The sequence below is a fragment of the Bos indicus x Bos taurus genome, chromosome 9 (genome assembly GCF_003369695.1).
Source record: "Bos indicus x Bos taurus breed Angus x Brahman F1 hybrid chromosome 9, Bos_hybrid_MaternalHap_v2.0, whole genome shotgun sequence".
NCBI lineage: Eukaryota > Metazoa > Chordata > Mammalia > Artiodactyla > Bovidae > Bos > Bos indicus x Bos taurus.
This window is the reverse complement of record NC_040084.1, coordinates 23,663,981-23,677,785: the sequence shown is the minus strand read 5'-3', so window position 1 is coordinate 23,677,785 and position 13,805 is coordinate 23,663,981. Positions and strand designations below refer to the sequence as shown.

Here is a 13,805-nt window from a genome sequence, read left to right as displayed (position 1 = left end):
GAAACTGCAGTACTTTGGCCACCTCATGCAAAGAGTTGACTCATTGGAAAAGACTCTGATGCTGGGAGGGATTGGGGGCAGGAGGAAAATGGGACGACAGAGGATGAGATGGCTGGATGGCATTACCGACTTGATGGACGTGAGTCTGGGTGAACTCTGGGAGTTGGTGATGGACAGGGAGGCCTGGCGTGCTGCAATTCATGGGGTCGCAAAGAGTCGGACACGACTGAGCAACTGAACTGAACTGAACCATGTTCTTTTTTATGGAATTTTTAAAAATTTGGCTCTGTTGGGTCTTCGTTGTGGCACACAGGATTTCATTGCGGCGCACAGATTCTCTAGTTGTGGCGCACGAGCTCAGTAGTTGTGGTTCATGAACTCAGTAATTATGGCACGTGGGCTTAGTTGCGCTGTGGCATATGGCATCTTAGTTCCCCAACCAGGGATTGAACCCACGTCCTCTGCGTTGCAAGGCAGATTCTTAACCATTAGACCATCAGGGAAGTCCCAGATACTATGTTCTTACCTAAAACTTGGCAGTCTCTGAAACAGCTCTCAAATTTGTCCTTCTTAACCTCCCTGTTTCTGTTTCTAATAATTATAATTAGTTATAATAATTAGTCTTCTAAACCTGAAACCTCAGTTTGAAACTCTGTTTGAGTTGCCCATTTACTAAAATCCATGCCAGTCAGAAATGATTCATTCTCATCCTCTCTCCCCAGGGTACCCCCTTTCATCCCCGCTTCTGTTTCTGCCTTTATGATTGATTTAGCGATTAAAGATATTAAGTCACATGACTCTATTCTGTTTTTGTCTTGAACAGTTCCTTCCTTCAATGCCGCTTAGCTTTATGTTGACTTTTTTCAAAGATTATACTAAACATACATTTTCTCCTTAAAATAATAACACTTCAATAAATATTTTTATTTAATTAGAAAAAGGTCTCTTGGCTGTGATTAGGAGCAGAAAAGAAGATTTGTACCTTTTAAAATTAGAGACCTGAGTTCTCAAAAGTGGTAGTTGTACACTCTGGCATTGAATGGTCTTCGTTCATCATTGTTGTCAACTTGGTCTTGTAAAAGTAACACTCTAGAAGATAAAAACTACACTCAGTATCCTGAGTGTTTTGAGACACGTCTGTTTGTGTTTGTTTACTAAATGGTGTTGGCAATTAACTTTATATTATAGGTGAGTTTCAGTCAAGGACTTCATGACCAATTCTCTGTATCTAAATTAGAATCTATAGTGGTGCGGATATTTGCAAGCATTTTATCGCTCTGGCCTATGAATAAGAAGATTCTTCCCTTACTGACTAATGGTCATTAGTAAGAGTCCACATGCAAAGTCTCAGTTTGTTTCACTGGAATGAGATACCTTTTCATTTGGTCCTTTTCTTAGGACAGTTATTCTGTGAAAGTCAGTACTAATATGACAAAGGACTTTATTAGCACTTTGTAAAGATTCATGTTACAAATGTCAGAATTTGATCATTTCAAATACTGAAAATCAACGTGTTACCTTTAATATGAAAGAAAAACATGCATTTCTAGGCCCATCCCCTCTGTTAAAAGTGTCAATTTCTCTGGTTTCTAAAGGGATAAGAGGACTTCAGCTTTGCACTGATCAGTACCTGTTGCCTTTCTGTGTCATTACCACTATTACAGAAACATTTATGAGATTATAACCTAAAACCATCATCATTGAATCTCTTTTGTTCCTTAATCCTAAATTACCAAGAAAAATAAAATACAATAATACAATATAAACAATTTAAAAAGCGTACAGAGGAGACAAAAATTTCTTAAAATTTTGGTGCATTGGTTCTAAGAGGAAATTGGGATTATTCAGCTTGATTTCTCTTTTTGTGTTATTGCTGAAGATCTGATTCAAAGACATAAACTCAGATTATAGTTTAAAGAAAAAAGTAAGACACTTAGAAGACATTGTTTTGGGGAAGATTGTTTTAAAAGAAAAAAAGTGTTTTACAGAATAGGTCCTAATTTTCAAAGGTTTAAACTGGAAAGATTTGTTCCCATATATCACCATACATAATTCTGTCTCTAGTTGAGAACACAGGGTAGGGTGGATAAAGAAGGTATCCTAAAATTTGGTCATTTTTTAAAAGATCCACTTTCCTCTCAAATCTTAACAAGTAGAAAACACTATGCTTAAAAGATCCACTTTCCTCTCAAATCTTAACAAGTAGAAAACAGTATGCGTTTGTTTTCTTGGTCTTTTTGCTTCTCTTGAATGCCCTACAGGGGAGATCCATGTTAAAAAGTAAAATTACCAAAAGACTGACAACTGAAGGTAATGAGTAGCTACCCTTGATAATTAGTTCTTTGTGTAATTATATATTATTCAACTTAAGAAAATTAAAAATACTTTTGAGGTAGTAAAATAACATGCTGAATGAAATCTAGAACTTTCAGATGTGAGAAAGCATAAAAATAGCATACGTTGTGCAAATATAAAACGATGAAGGTACTGAGCCATCAGTTACAATCTAAGGTTGCCCGGGAGCTATTGTAGACATCGGCTGACTGTGTATCTGTCTGCAATGACAATAATTTTTCCCTGAATGAATGGAGGAATGATTGGCTAGGGAAACCACTGCTAACATACTAGTTTTCTTCAAAACATGTATGGAGAAAATACAGTCTCATACTGTAATTATTATTCATGGCTGAATTCTAGTCTTGGGAGGCAGAAAAGAGCAGCAAAAGGATTCTGTAATTCTCTCTAGAAAGTTAAAGATTGAGAAAGAGGATATGATTATAGACTAGAAAATATGAAACTCCACTGTTTTATAACTAAAAGAATAATGTTTGAAAGAATTAGTTGATGAGCGGTAAAAGCAAGTGTTATTTATATGAAATGTAGACAATTTAAAGAATTCTTTAATTCAGGGAAGTTTATAAATGATTATAATAAATAGATTATTGCTTTATAATGAACTAGTAAGAAAATAAAGATGCTGTAAGATGCAGTCGTAACTTCTGAGCTTGTTATCAGCAAGAATTTGGGGTAGTTTTCTGAAACTGAGTACCAGGGTATATAGATCGTGAAGTAAACTTACAATGGATATATTCTTCTACTTTAACTGTATTTTCATTATTTAAATCGTTTTGTGCGAGACACTGTAGAACATAATACCTTTCTTGAACTACTGGAACCTCCCTTGTTCAGGTGTTTTCATACTTAGCATACATTTTAGTGCCAGTTGTTTTAATTCAGACATTAAAGTTGTAAGTAATAGTATCAGGGTAAGCTTAGAAGAAGATTGAATATAATACTCTTTTTGAAATGCTTATCTGCCTCTTCTAGAAAAGTTTTTTGAAATGAAGAAAGGACAATGTAAAGATGCTCTGGAAATCTACAAACGATTTCTAACTAGGATGACACGTGTGTCTGAATTTCTAAAAGTTGCAGAGGTAAGTAATATTAACTCATATATCTGGAATAAACAGTAGAATTCATAATCTGGAAAGACATTCTGCCAGAGTCACAACGTATTAGGGGCAGAAGTCATCTCATCCAGGTTCTCACCCAGATCTGTGCTCCATACTTCTGCATTTCAGTCAGATCGTTCTGTGTCCAAATAAAAGTTACGTGGATGCTGAGCTCACTCACAGCTTTGCAAGGTGGTTCATTCCTCCATCCCACCCTATGACTCTTCTTGATTGTAAGAAAGTTATTCCTTTGTATTGAACCCTAGAAAAAAGCCCATAAAAAGTCTGTCCATTGTTCTCAGTATGTAAATGACAAACCATAAACTCTTTCTTACTTCATTATTTTAATAATGTAATACTTTACTTTCTTACTTTATTATTTTGTCAAAATGATTTAAACACAAGAAAAAAGGAAACAAAGTATAATTAATTTTATAAAGTTTATAAATTGTTTCTTAAGGATGTCTCTTTATAAGTAATCATAGTAACTGTGTAGCTATACAGTCCTCCTCCTGGAGTTATCCATAAATTGGTGTTTTCTCCTACGAAATCCAATGATCGACTCATACTGATAGTGGAGATTATGACATTTTACTACAGTCCTTTGTCAGGATGAATTAAGGGTTCCCTGGCGTGTCAGCTAACTGATTGCTAACCCCTCAACTTTGTGAGAGGGGTTCTGAAGCTCATCTGCAAAGAATAAAATGGTGTGGACGTGGGACATTTATCCTGTGTTTTTGCTGTTTTCACCATTTTCAGGCTATAACACAGGAATAATAGGAGTTTTATACATGTAATTTCAGAAGTACTCTAGCCTGTGTTATTTTTCAAATTTCATTTATTCATGGGAATGGTAATCATCACATTCAAATTCCAAGTTCAGAATAATCTTGCAGAATGCTATCTTTTGAGCTTAGACCTGTTCAGTTTATAATCAGAATTTTTTTTTAAAAATTATTATTTTTTTTTATTATATAATATGGAAAACAAAAGGTAAAGATTAGCTGTATAAATTAATGCTTTAAAGCATTCATGTGTACTTCCATGGGTTTATTGAAGTTGGTGGCCTTTAAGAAAAATAGAACTGCTTGAAACTTTTGCTGCTACACAAGTTTTTTGTATTTGATATGATTTTCCCATGATTTAACCATAAGTATCAGTATAATCTAGTAAAATTTGCCTACTTTTTTCCTGTGAAAAGATACCTAAGCACCCAGGGCAGAAGATTATTTCACGGTTCAATTAATTCCTGGTACACATTCTTTCCAGTGTTATCATCTGATATTGTGTATATCAGAAAAATAAAGCATTGGACATGTTACAGTTTGAGGTATATATTTCTCTAATCAACATGAAAAGGCTGGGATCAAGGTCTTCATGAGAAAAGGAGTACTTATTATCAATTCATTCCATTCTTACATGTAAAATTTTATTTTGTGTCTTGATAACCTCATGTTATCTCAGACCCATTTTAAGCTGCTGAGAAGGAGATATACAGAAATTAGATGTCATTTTGAGAGTTTTAAGTATTTTTGTTTTATTCGAACTTTATGACTAAGACTTTTTGTAGATTGGATGAAAAAAAAGTGAAAGTGAGTTGCTCAGTCATGCCCAACTCTGCAGTCTCATACACTGTAGCCCACCAAGCTCCTCTATGGGGTTTCCCGGGCAAAAATACTGGAATGGGTTGCATGCCCTTCTCCAGGTGTCTTCCTGACCCACGTATCGAGCCCATGTCTCCTGCAGCTCCTGCATTACAGGCAGATTCTTTACCATCTGAGCCATCAAGAAAGCCCAGAATGGATACTAATTAACAAAGTTGTTTTTAGTAGAATAAATATTAATCGCAAGGGGCTGTGTTCTCTTTCATATTTAAATTACATTGTCCATAATTTAAACACTAACTGAATACCAATATTTAGTGGTTTGGTTATGAATGTTAAGTACAGAGAATTTTCAACAAATGTACAACCCTTCTCTTTCTACGAAAAGTGATTGTGTGGGTACCTTGTATGGACTTCTGCCTGGTAAGCTGCCCTGTAGTTAACACCATTTGTCTGAAGGATGTGTGGGAGACTTCCACAATGTTGTTTATGAAATATGACTTTATTATAGGCTGTTTGGCAAATGTTAACATTAGATTGTCTATCATATTAAAAGAAATATCCATAGTTCCTATGGCCATATCCACATTTTGCAGGGGAATTGCTTGAAGTACAGAAAACTTGCCATGTTTTGAATTCTTATGCTGAAGCTTCTAAAGCAGACAGCTCAAACTTTGTAAAATGGTTATTTAACAGGTAATAGGCATGTCTGCTAAACGCACTTCCCTTTTATAGAACTAAGTTATTCTTAGTTTGTGATTCCAAGGTAAATACCAACTCGTAGGAGTTATGTCTCCCAGAATACTTACAGACAGAAAGTGATGAGATTTCTGTAATACAGTCACACTTAAGCTCTGTCCCCTTAGTTAAGTGTTCAGGGCAGTAAAAATAGCAAATAAAGAAAGAATTCCTAAACTATGTCTTTAACAGAGTTACCCATTTAATAGAATCACATCACCTTTTACCTACGTGATTCCATTATTAAGAATCTATAATGCTTTTGGTTTCCCTGGTGGACAAACAGTAAAGAATCTGCCTGCAATGTGGATGACCCAAGTTCAATCCCTGGGTCGGGAAGATCCTCTGGAGAAGGGAACAGCTTCCCACTCTAGTATTCTTGCCTGGAGAACTCCATGGACAGAGGAACCTGGTGGGTTACAGTTCATGGAGTGGTAAAGAGTCGGACACGAGTGAGCATCTAATACACACACATAATGCTTTAATTTCAAACATGCTGACTTCATTCATATTAGTATTTTAATAGATCATCTCAAGAGGTATTGATATACAGAAGTGTGAAGTTGCCTTAATTTATAATTCCATAATTTGAAAGAATATGAGTATAAGGATGACACAGATAGCTCCCAACAAAGAATTACCATCCCAAAATGTCGATACCGCCAAGTTGAAAGACCTTCTTGGAGATACAGAGAAGGCAAAAGGAAGAAGTTAGCTCATATGTGTCCCTCATGTGGATTTTCTACTCTCCAGTTTGACATACTGTCTTCGCAGAAGCCTGACACTTACACTTCCTGCGTGTGCTTCTACATTTCCATCAGCTTAACAAAACACTTCGATTCTCAGAGAGATACGTTTTTCTGTGAGCCTCAATTTCCTCATTTATACAGCATGAGAGAATTAAAGTTACGATTTGTATTTTAATCCCAACTTTTTATTTTGAATAATTTTCAAACCTATAAAAAGAGTTGATAGAGTTGTATAGTGAACTCCTGTATACCCTCTTCATTGATTGACCTTAAAAAAAGTGAATCTATTCCCATATTTGCATTCTTACTAGCTCTTTCTTTTTCTATCCCTCACTCCCTTCTCTTCCTTCCCCAAGCTACCAAGATTAAAAATTCACATGTGCTTTTATCTAGTAATTCTACTTCCACAAATGTGCCCTACAGATGTATCCACACAAGTGGAAAATGATGCCTGTAGCATTGCTTGCAATGACAAGAGATGGGAAGCAACTTAAATGTTCATTAATAAGTGACTTGTTAAATAAATTATAGGATGAGGAAGCTGCTTCAAAATAAATACATAATTATTTCCCACATTACTATACAATAACAGTATACCATATACACTGGGATTATGCTTTTAACTTGACAATGTATCTTACAGCCATATCCATATTAATATACAGAGTTTCCTCATTTTTTGAAGCAGCTTCCTTCTAGTTGCCATTAACCATGGAGGAAATTTTTTACATTTCAGTTTCTTAAGTTCTTTTTTTTAGGTTCAGTAAAATTCTGTTCATTTGTTATTTCTAACTCTGTTGCCAAAATCATTGCTCTTTTGTTGATGGGAAAACTACACAAAAAGCACATATTCAGACTGAGATTAATGTACATAATAACAACTATTTTTTAGCAAGATTGAGCTGTGCTTTTAACTAATACTCTAGGTGATCTAAGAAATTAATTTTTTAAATCCTGTTAAGTAACTTTTTTTTTTAATCTACAGCAAGTTGGCATTGATAAAGGTGACATTCCTGACCTCACTCAGGTGAGTGATTGTCTAAGTGAAAAACTTAGTATGCATGAAATTACTAATCCATATTTTACCATAAATGGTCTTACTGCGGGCAGAGTCTTGTAAGCATTTGATGCATTTTGAATGTAGGCCAACCACCTTTCTTGGAAATCGTTCTAACTTGCTTATTTTTTCTAGCTATTGAATATATTTCTAGAGATATGGAGATTTTCCTACTCTTAAAAAATTTCTTTTTGAAAGACAACTGAATATAATTATTGAGCTCATTTTTTCATTCTTAAATTTGAACCAAAAGGAAGCTTTAAATAATGTTTAAAAGGTACTTTATTCATGAAACATGACTATTCGTAGGCATGTAATCAGAACATTTGAACTATTATTCTGCTTGTTCTAGTTTTCAGTGTGTCCCAGGAATGGAGAAGGGGGCACGAATGAGGAGAACACTGATGTCATAGTTCTACTACACTAATTCTTTTCTCCCCTATGAATGGGAGGAATGTCTGTATACAAAAGAACCTTTTTTTAAAAAAAGTAGTAGTGGTAGATAGTGATTTTTTTTCTGGAGACTTTCTAGAAAGCAAAAGCAGTAGTAGTGCTTCCTTATGAATCCTTTTATCTGTCAAGAGAGTACAGTGTACAGCTCCTCTGATGGAGAACTGAGCCCATTCACACATGCACAGAGTTATTGTAGGACCTTTCTCCTAATTGGCTGGAACTGTTTTTGTTGAATCAGCTTGTTGGCCTGTTATAGTAAATTTCGGTCCCAAACATGTTCTTTAGCTCAGAACAGATGATAGGAGAAAATATAGAACTGTCATCATATATACCAGTAATGAATATCTGAGTTTCCTATCATTGTAAATTAAAAAAAAAAAAGTTATTATTATTATCCCTTTAAGTGTCTCTATATTTAAATAATGTTAGCCTTAAATTTTTGTTAAAAATCAGAGAAACCCAAAGTAATGATCTCTGTATTTACAGTATTAAAATATCAATTAAATACCAAGGATTCTTTATAAATAAAACTCAAAAAACAATTCAGAACATGAGGGCATTATGTTTTTTGATTTAAAAGTTGGGCAATAGCAAACTTCCCTGACAGTCCAGTGGTTAAGACTTCACACTACCAATGCAGGGGGTGTGGGTTCGATCCCAGCTTGGGGATTTAAGATACCATATATTGTGTGGTACAGCCAAAACATAAAGTTAAAAACAATAAAATTTGGGAGATAACACCTTCTATTAGAGTATGTTATACTCTATTATGGAAGTTATTTTATACTTCCAATAGCATAAAGTAGTTCTGCTACTATGAGAAGATAGTGTTCTTTAATCAGTTACATACCTAAATAAGATATTGGTATCATCTTGGTTATGGTTAAAGATTAAGTGTGCATAAAATACTATTAAAAATATCTTTATTAGATAAAGATTTATGAATTTTGTATCACTATAATAAAAAGCAAAAAAATCTGTGCTTTCATTTAAAATTAATTACAATAAACATTTTCATTATACAATACAATACAATATAAATACAATAAACATTAAAACTAACCTAGATAAATTATATGTTAACCCCCCAAAAAAGATGGATATTTAACTCAAAGATTAGCTTTTAGAAATGTTGAATCATCTTTATTTCAACTATATAGACTGTTCTTGCCATGGAACAGAAGTAAAACTAGATATATTGTTTAATAGGCTGGCAGGTAAGAAGAAAATAGGTCCTCAGTTGTCTCACTTAGTTTGGGCAGAGTCTGAAGGGAGACAAAGAAAGGTTTAGAAGAATATTTAAATACCTTTTTGTTTGTAAAATTAGAAAATTATTAAAAGAAGATTTATAAACTTGGGTTTAATTTTAATGATATGTAATATTCATTATAATTTATATAATCTCTCAAGTCTAGAGACATAATATTTTATTTAATGATGTCTGTATTGTCATAATTTGAGGAACAGAGCCCCACCCTCATCCTTAAAGAAGATAAATCTTGCTCTGGATCTGGTATTAGTAGAAAGCTGTTCTGATGCAGAGATTCATTAGACACTGGTAACGCTCTCTCCTCTGCTTTTGTTATGACCTTAAGAGTCACATAAACTTTAATATTAGCATTTATTTTAAAATTACCTCCTTATTAAAAAAAATCCTCTACTTCATTTCTCCAATAGATATTTAAATCTCAATTCAAAAGTATTGTGTGCTTCTGAAATTCCTTAACAAGTAACCTAATTGTGGTTTTTGTTGGGATCATGAGCAGCAAAACTAAACACACTCCCTAATTTTTATTTAGAGGTCTCCATCGGTCTTATTGGAGGCTCATCATTGGATGGGGGTTTAGACCCGTTGTGACAATATGGTCTGATACAAGCTGAAAGGTGAGCTATTCTAGGGTTAGTCCTTCAGATAGGGGTAAACCAGGACTAATCTGGAAATGGGTCAGAAATGCCAACCTGTGTGAAGTCTAAGATCTCTGAGATTAGATTCTGCTCTCTGCCAGCCTCCTCTGTGGCAGCCATGACTACTGAATCTAGCCATGGCAATGAACAAAAATACCCACCAAGGAAGAGGATTAAAGAGGGGGGAGCAGAAGGGCTCCCTATCGACTGGCAGTAGGAAAAGGCTGTTCCTAACTGAGAAAGGATTAGAATTCCTTTTGCAGCAAGATGACACAGAGGAATTGAATGGATATCTTTTAACTTAGAAAATGCACAATAAATACCAGTGTGGCATCTGTAGCCCTTCTTTTTTTTTAATTTAAATTTATTTATTTTAATTGGAGGTTAATTACTTTACAATATTGTATTGGTTTTGTCATACATCAACATGAATCCACCACGGTGTACATCTGTAGCCCTTCTTAAGTTGTGCATATAATATCATCATAACAGCATTTTAAATGCTTTATAAATATTGAAGAAAAATATTTTTAATACTCAAAAGTTCAGTACTAGATAAGAAGTGAATGTGATATCAGAACTGAAATATTTCCTCCTCAGCTCTTTCCAATGGTTTCTTAGAGCTAATGATCAAAAATTAGAATGCTCTTTTTGTTGCCTTTTTTTTTTCATTTGGTTTTAATGATGCTTTAGAATCTAAAGCATCTGAGTTGTAGATGGATGGTTCCTTTCAAAATCAGCTATGAATTTTTTTCCAAGAAAAGGATTTTCAAAATATCATTTCCTGTTTGGTGTGTGTGCATGCATGTTCCAAATTTAATATATCTCCATTCATGAAAAACATCTTAGGTTTTAATGTCAGGAATTCTGGTTGATCTAAAAACTACTGGTAAAGAAACGTCTTCTTTTAAAGACTGTACCATTGAATCAGTAACCGTGATATATCACTGTTATTTATTCGCTTTCACAAGCTGCCTCTTATTCTTTAGGTTGGTGTTTTCATCTGATTGGTCTATTGACTTCGGCATTATTTAAAATAAACCACTAAGGGTACTGCTAATTATTCTGAAGTTCCTTTTACAACAGCAGAGGCATTGTCAAAATTTTGCCCCTTTGGAAATTTGAGACAGTTTTCATTTTTGTCTGCTGCATGGGAGGATGCGCTCAGTGCCATAGATGCACTTGAGAAGGTCAGCATTCCTACACTCACGAATTTTATTATCACAGTAGTTCCTTTCCCTCTGAAAATATTTGTGTTTATTTCTGTTAGATTTTATATGTGCTAATAAGAGATATAAATAATAAAGCATCTTTGAACCTCTAAGGTAAAGTGCTGCAAACTTAATTTTATGTGCAGTGCATTGCAGAGTGACGCCTCAGAGTCAGTTTTGCCGTCTGTGTTTGTCTCAACTATTTTGATTTTTTAACTGCTACTTGGTTTTTAATTTTTTTCTTAAATTATTAAGAAATTAAAAAAATGAAACTGCAAACTATCATCCTAGTTTTTTACATTTTGTTTTAGATAATTAAGAAATTATATAGGAAAAAATAACTACTTCTTTTGTTATCAATTTGTTGTCAATTTAATGTAGTGTTCTCTATTTTGTAACTATAAATAATATTTTTTAAACAGATTTAGCACAGAATCACATTTCTTTTATATTGCATTTAATATTCAGAGGACCTAAATCTTTTAAAGTTCTATGCCCAGGCCTCCTAGGTTCCATTATTATGACAATTATAATGATTACAATTATGACACTATGGCAGTTTCGAAGTTATCAAGTGTAGATTCATCTAAAAATTGTGAAGCCATTTCTGTCTTCTTCTTTTCAAGGTTACAATACACATTCTGTTTATTAAGTGATCACATCTTAGTAGTTTATAGTTTTGCTGTAGAGCAAAATTTTCTTTATCTCTTGAAAATTCATTTTTTAAAGCTTAGAAGTATACCCTTAGTTTTAGTTTACTGTAATTTGCTAGGTCCACTTTTACCTGAGCTGTATTTAAAAATTCTAATTTTATAGTTTTCAAAATTTATTATATCCCCTGATAATCATTTATTCTATAGACATTAACTTTTTATATAATGCTCATAGAGCTAGCTATCTCTTTGTACCCTACCTTCAGCCCTTGGTCAATTTAATATTTTTATTCACTTACTAATTTGTAAATTTATGTTTGGCTCACTTAGTAGTTTACACTTAAAATAATCATGTAATTACATATATAATAGTCGTTATTGTTAAAACAGCTTATGAGCGTGTTAGGAAAATGAAAATGAATATTAAATATCTGAACTTTCAGAATTAAAATATTTCAGTAAGAATTTTATTTTCATTTGTCATTATAGGTACAATGTAAAATGTACAGTTGTGTAAATTGCCTTGAATTCTGTGAGCTATTTCAGCATTGCTAGTTACTTTAAAATGCTTCAAAATTAATTTTATATTAATTAAAAAACAGTTATCAAAATTAACTTATAAATGTTATGATAGTCTTTGAATGCCTATGCTGCTGTCAAGGTCTAATTTGAGTTAAGATTTTTCAAGAAAGGTGAAATTAGATTTCTAATACTTGAAGAATAGATGGGGTAGAATATTTATATGAACCTGTTATTTCTCTTTTTAATATACAGTAAAATGCCATCACTTTATATTGCCTAAAAATTATGAAAACAAACATTCAGGTAGTTCTTACTAAAAGTTGAAAATATGTATTAAATTTGTCAAAATGCAATAGTCTTATTAAAACATTAATATTTGCTAAAGTCCCTATATTATGTATATAAATAGCTCAACAATAAGAAATCTTAATTGTGGTCAACTATTAAAATTATATTTCCCCCCCACAACTTTCACTCTCCCTTTTTTAATAAAGTAATGACTTTCAGTCAAGTGTGGATAAGTGAAATTTTACTGTATTTTCATATTTCTGTACATTTGTATTTGGGCGCTTATATTTTTGATTTGCATGTAAATATCTTTACTTTTTCACTGTGTTCTTACAGAAGTACATTGTGAATTTAATTGTTTACTACATTTAAATAATATCTTTAAAAAGTCTATCCAATGTAATTTATACACTGAAACCACACTGTAACACTATTTGTTATGCAATGAAGTTATGTATATGTAAGATGGGCCTGTTTGAGACTGTGTGAAATTTAAATACTTAAGTACCAAAAGCACCTGGAATGAAATTATCTCCCATATGTATTGGGGTACACAGAACTCCACTATACAAAGTTACAGTGATGTTCCAGTGTGTTTATTTTGAAAGAAAGCAGTGCAGACATTTATTTTGTACTTTCTTATTGTAGGCTCCGAGCAGTCTTATGGAGACCCTTGAACAGCATCTAAATACATTAGAAGGAAAGAAACCTGGAAACAAGTACGCATTAGTTGTATATTCTGAATAAGACAGAAAAATACTAGAGTTGTTCTTTATGCAATGAGATTTATCATGGTACTGCAGTTTCATGGTATGCTTTATTGTAATTCTCAGTTCCCTCAAAACTCCCCACCCTTCCCATTAACTTATGATAGCATGACCCCGTATATAGGTGATCTATGGGCTAATGCAGCAGATTAGTAGGTTTTACCTGTGTTGGTTGAACTTGCTGAATTATTTATTTGCCCTCAGAAGGGATTCACAGTCCTCAGATAAAGAGTTGCTCCTGTCTAAAAGTTGAGGCTGTCAATAGGCACAACTAAGAATGACTCCAATTTCTCAAGCAGCCTTTGAACACTGTTACGTTACCAGCCCCACTGTGGACAAAGCAAAGCCCTCTGGCATCACTTTCTGCACTCTAGACTCTCCCCACGTGGACCCTTGGGCGTGGCAT

At 33.5% G+C, this 13,805-nt stretch overlaps 1 protein-coding gene across 16 annotated transcripts in view; it reads left to right on the top strand.

Annotated features, from left to right (window-relative positions):
• SNAP91 (synaptosome associated protein 91) overlaps positions 1-13,805 on the top strand; it is a 169,573-nt gene that overhangs the window by 72,705 nt on the left and 83,063 nt on the right. For all 16 annotated transcript variants that reach the window (XM_027551022.1, XM_027551021.1, XM_027551026.1 and 13 more), the window contains exons 8-10: positions 3,328-3,434; positions 7,529-7,570; positions 13,281-13,351. In XM_027551022.1, the coding sequence (XP_027406823.1) occupies positions 3,328-3,434; positions 7,529-7,570; positions 13,281-13,351 (220 nt within the window). The remainder of the gene's footprint in view (positions 1-3,327; positions 3,435-7,528; positions 7,571-13,280; positions 13,352-13,805) is intronic.